This window comes from Triticum urartu, chromosome 1A (genome assembly GCF_056163025.1).
Source record: "Triticum urartu cultivar PI428250 chromosome 1A, HENAU_Tu73, whole genome shotgun sequence".
In the NCBI taxonomy this organism is placed as follows: Eukaryota; Viridiplantae; Streptophyta; class Magnoliopsida; order Poales; family Poaceae; genus Triticum; species Triticum urartu.
This window is the reverse complement of record NC_141873.1, coordinates 565,633,081-565,637,192: the sequence shown is the minus strand read 5'-3', so window position 1 is coordinate 565,637,192 and position 4,112 is coordinate 565,633,081. Positions and strand designations below refer to the sequence as shown.

Below are 4,112 nucleotides of genomic sequence, written 5' to 3'. Positions count from 1 at the left end.
CATTAAGATCAGATTCCACATCATACAGCCTACCAAACAACATATTGGTGTATGCTACATCTGTCATACAACCTAGATGCTACAAACCAAACAATATCTGAGCTTAGCCTGCCACATATCATGCAGCACACCAAACACACATTTCAACTCATTTTTGCATCAGCTCAAGCAGGCCAGCCCCAGTGATGACTTGGCTGCAAGCACGAGCAGCTTAGTGTCAGCGTTGTGTCTTTAATTATTGTCAACTTATTTTTAGGGCGTGCAGGAGTGCACGGGCGCACTCAAAAAAGGTAAATGACAACGACAAGTGCACAAGCGCAACTTGTTTTTAGGCTATGCACGAGCACGAGTGCAACTTATTTAGGTGTGTCCCCGTAAAAAATAAATAATCTTTTTTAGTCGTGCACGGGCGCAAGTTGACCATCACACACGAGAGAAATGCCCCAACCATCCCACCCGCGCGGGACCCAGGAGTCAGCCGCACGAGACCATCTTGGGCCGGAAGGCAGCACCTCCATTCCCCTTTCTTGCAGGGGAGGAAAGAAACGCGCCCCGCCGCCCCATCCGCGCCGTCCCTTCGAGATCCGACGGCCCCGATCCACCAGCCCGACCCACTTAACACCCCCACCCTCCTCCTCCTCCTCCATCCCCTATTCCCCACCCTCCGCCCGCCCCCTCCTCCTCCGCATCCCATTCGCCCCCAAATCGGCCGAGTAAACCCTAGCTAAACCCCGACCTCCGCCGCCGGCGAGCGAGATGAACTTCAAGGGCGCCAGGATGCCGAGCGCGCCGGCGGGCGCGGGCGCGCTGGTCAAGCTCGGGCTGCTGGGCGGCGCCGCGCTCTACCTCGGCAACAAGACCCTCTACAACGTCGAGGGAGGCCACCGGGCCATCGTCTTCAACCGCCTCGAGGGGATCAAGGACAAGGTGCCCGCCGCCCCCTCCCCTCGCGCGGATCCGCGGATCTCGGCCGCCGGCGACGGATTTTGCTTGCACCCTGCTGTTTTTCTGCGCGATTTATCGGGTCCCTTACGCGTTTGATTTCTGGGGCGGGTCCGTGCAGGTCTACCCCGAGGGGACTCACATCGTCATCCCCTGGTTCGAGAGGCCCATCATCTACGACGTCCGCGCGCGACCCAACCTCGTCGAGAGCACCTCCGGGAGCCGGGATCTCCAGATGGTAACATTCTCCTGTCTCGATCCCTCGTCGCCTAGCACAGATGCCTGATTTACTGCTTACCTGTGTGAAATCCATGTTTGGGACCGACCAAGGGGTCTGATTTGAGTTGGCTATGTTGACATTCTGAAAGTGTAGCCTGTATTTGTTGATACTCTGCTCATGTGAAGTGACTAGCTAGCAATTTGGACCGAGTGTGGTACATGTAAAACGGTACTGGCATTGTCATTTATGAGCATATTCTGTAACTGTGGCCTGCAAGGGGATTGAGCACATTTGAATTGTTTACCAATTTGGATAGGTGGGTGGAATCTGGTACATGTAATGTGTTTGCATACCTAGCATCGGTTTTTATTGACTCATTGGATTTTAATGCAACCCATACTAGCTGACCTATGAAATCTTACAGCATTGTATGTAGCCTCTTTCCTGTCTAGTGTCTACTGCTCTGTTATTAAGCATTTTAGTTCATTGCTTTTAATCAATTAGCACTGGTCGCCATTATGTATTCCCTGTCAATAAGCATTTCAACTCATTTGCTTTTAATCTGTTAGATTGTCATTATACATTGCCTGTCAATAATCATTTCAACTTATTTGCTTTGAATCTGTTGGCATTAGTCACAATTACTTTTTGTGCTTCATCATTATTTGTTGCCATGTTGATTTAAGACGACTAGCTGATGCTGAGCAAGTTATATCATTTTGATTATGTGAATTTGTTAGTGTTCATGCACTTCTTTTTGAAAGTAGCATTTGCGCTGCAGTTCCTTGCATGTATTTGATTCCACTTCATAATTTGTACAGGTGAGAATTGGTCTTCGTGTTCTTACACGACCCATGCCAGAGAGACTACCAACTATGTACAGGACCCTGGGGGAGAACTACAATGAGAGAGTGTTGCCTTCAATCATTCATGAAACACTCAAAGCTGTGGTTGCCCAATACAATGCCAGTCAGCTAATCACACAGAGAGAGGTACAGCTTCACCATGTTTGCTGTGTCTACATGTTTTCCATGCTATAGGAGATAATAGCTGGTCTTACTTGAAATATGTTACTGACTTATCCTTCATGTAACGGCAGGCTGTGAGCAGGGAGATCAGGAAGATTCTGACAGAGAGGGCAAAGAATTTCAACATCGCTCTGGATGATGTGTCCATTACCAGTCTCAGCTTTGGTAAGGAGTTCACTCATGCCATTGAAGCCAAACAGGTTGCTGCTCAGGAAGCTGAGCGTGCCAAGTTCATTGTTGAGAAGGCTGAGCAAGACAAGAAAAGTGCAATTATCAGGGCACAGGTAAGCAAAACAGGAATTAGATATTTCTCTTTCACACTACAAACCTACTTATCCTGTTTACGGTTTCAATCATTGTTACTAGAGGCATATTGCCAGTGTTCTTTATGTCTTCATAGCTTCATCATATATTCCTTTACACTTGTTGAGTTTTGGTAGCGCATTTGAGCCAAACACTGGTAGCACATCTGAACCAAACACTGGTAGAAATGTACATTCCATTTGTTAAGTTTATGGTACAAGATTTCCATATGGCTTCACCTATTTTCAGGCTTCCAGTGGTAGTTAGTAGAGGCATATTGCTAGTGTTGTTTAAGTCTTCATATCATCATATATGTCCCTGCATTTTCTGAGTTTGGGAGCACTTGAGCCTGACTCTAGTAAATTTGTACATTTCATATGATGATTGGATTGCTATGTCCATAGTTTTGTTTTAGTCTTCGAGTGGCATGTTATTATGACTGAACGTAGTTTCACACTTCCAGGGGCATGTTTGTATGACTGAACATAGTTTCAGACTTCTGGTGCTATGTTCATATGACTGAATATAGTTTCATACTTTCAGTGCTATGTTCATATGACTGAATTTAGTGTCAGACTAAACATTTTCTATGTTCCAGAGGTAGTTAGTATGGGCATACTGCTAGTGTTTTATATCTTAGCTCTGTACATTTCTTTACATTTTTCTGAGTTTGGTGGCACTTGCGTAACACTAGCTGTACATTTGAGTTTGTTTAATTTTAGAGCACCTGATTGAAACGCTGATTGATGCGCCTTTGTGTTTGGTATCTGAACAGGGAGAGGCAAAGAGTGCAGAGCTGATTGGTAATGCCATTGCCAACAACCCTGCTTTCGTGGCGCTCAGGCAGATTGAAGCCGCCAGGGAGATTGCCCACACCATCGCAGCCTCCAACAACAAGGTGTTCCTCGACTCGGGCGACCTGCTGCTTGGGCTCCAGTCGCTCAAGATGTTGAACAACAACAACAAGAAATGAGACCGTCTCTGTCACGCATGTTGCGGTTGCCGCCAGTCTTGTCTACATTGGAGGAACGAACGCTTAGTTTCTAGCATTCCCGATCCGAAAACAAGAAAGACGCCCTTTGCTACTGTGAATTATTTGTGCACTTTTTCAAGTGAACCTGTCAGCTACTATTGCTGTGCGTAGCTTATAACGTCTGGGCGGTTATGTGGTGATTATGCTGGCCTTTTCATGTTCATCTTGGCTTGTTTCTTTCGTGGTGCGCATGTTTGCTTGCGGAACGTCATTGCTTCTGGTGCCTTCTATTTTAGGGCCTGTCCTATGGCTTCTGAAAACTTCTCACGTGCGCATGGTGCACTCACGTGCTGGATTGCCGATGCACTCACGTGCGCATGATGGTGGGCCGGCACATGTAGAAGATCGCCTGTCACCGGTTTCAATGACCCGTCGCGGTTTACCGGGCAAACGTCGACTTACTATGAACTGTAGGTGTGCATATCCAGACATGAAAGGGCTTAGATGGAAAAGAGTTTTCTATGTCCGACCTAATGCTCGATTAGAATTCTATAACAAAAAAAATCCAATCAATCTATCTCACCTATATTACGAAGCAGCTGTAGGGCTTGATTGCGAAGTGAAAAAGAATGAAAAAAATTTGATT

The 4,112-nt window shown here is 46.7% G+C and overlaps 1 protein-coding gene across 1 annotated transcript; it reads left to right on the top strand.

Annotated features, from left to right (window-relative positions):
* The first annotated feature begins 641 nt into the window (after positions 1-641).
* On the top strand, positions 642-3,689 carry LOC125529655 (prohibitin-1, mitochondrial). Its single transcript, XM_048694079.2, has 5 exons — positions 642-927; positions 1,064-1,180; positions 1,984-2,154; positions 2,262-2,474; positions 3,269-3,689. The coding sequence occupies exons 1-5, from the start codon at positions 757-759 to the stop codon at positions 3,464-3,466; spliced, it is 870 nt and encodes a 289-aa protein (XP_048550036.1). The 5' UTR covers positions 642-756; the 3' UTR covers positions 3,467-3,689.
* Positions 3,690-4,112: the final 423 nt, after the last annotated feature.

What these genes read in the sequence shown, in the direction of transcription:
- LOC125529655 (XM_048694079.2), top strand. Translation starts at nt 757, where the DNA reads ATGAACTTCAAGGGCGCCAGGATGCCGAGCGCGCCGGCGGGCGCGGGC. An exon ending in TCGAGGGGATCAAGGACAAG is followed by an intron (nt 928 to 1,063) that starts GTGCCCGCCGCC and finishes GGGTCCGTGCAG; the next exon opens with GTCTACCCCGAGGGGACTCA. An exon ending in AGCTAATCACACAGAGAGAG is followed by an intron (nt 2,155 to 2,261) that starts GTACAGCTTCAC and finishes ATGTAACGGCAG; the next exon opens with GCTGTGAGCAGGGAGATCAG.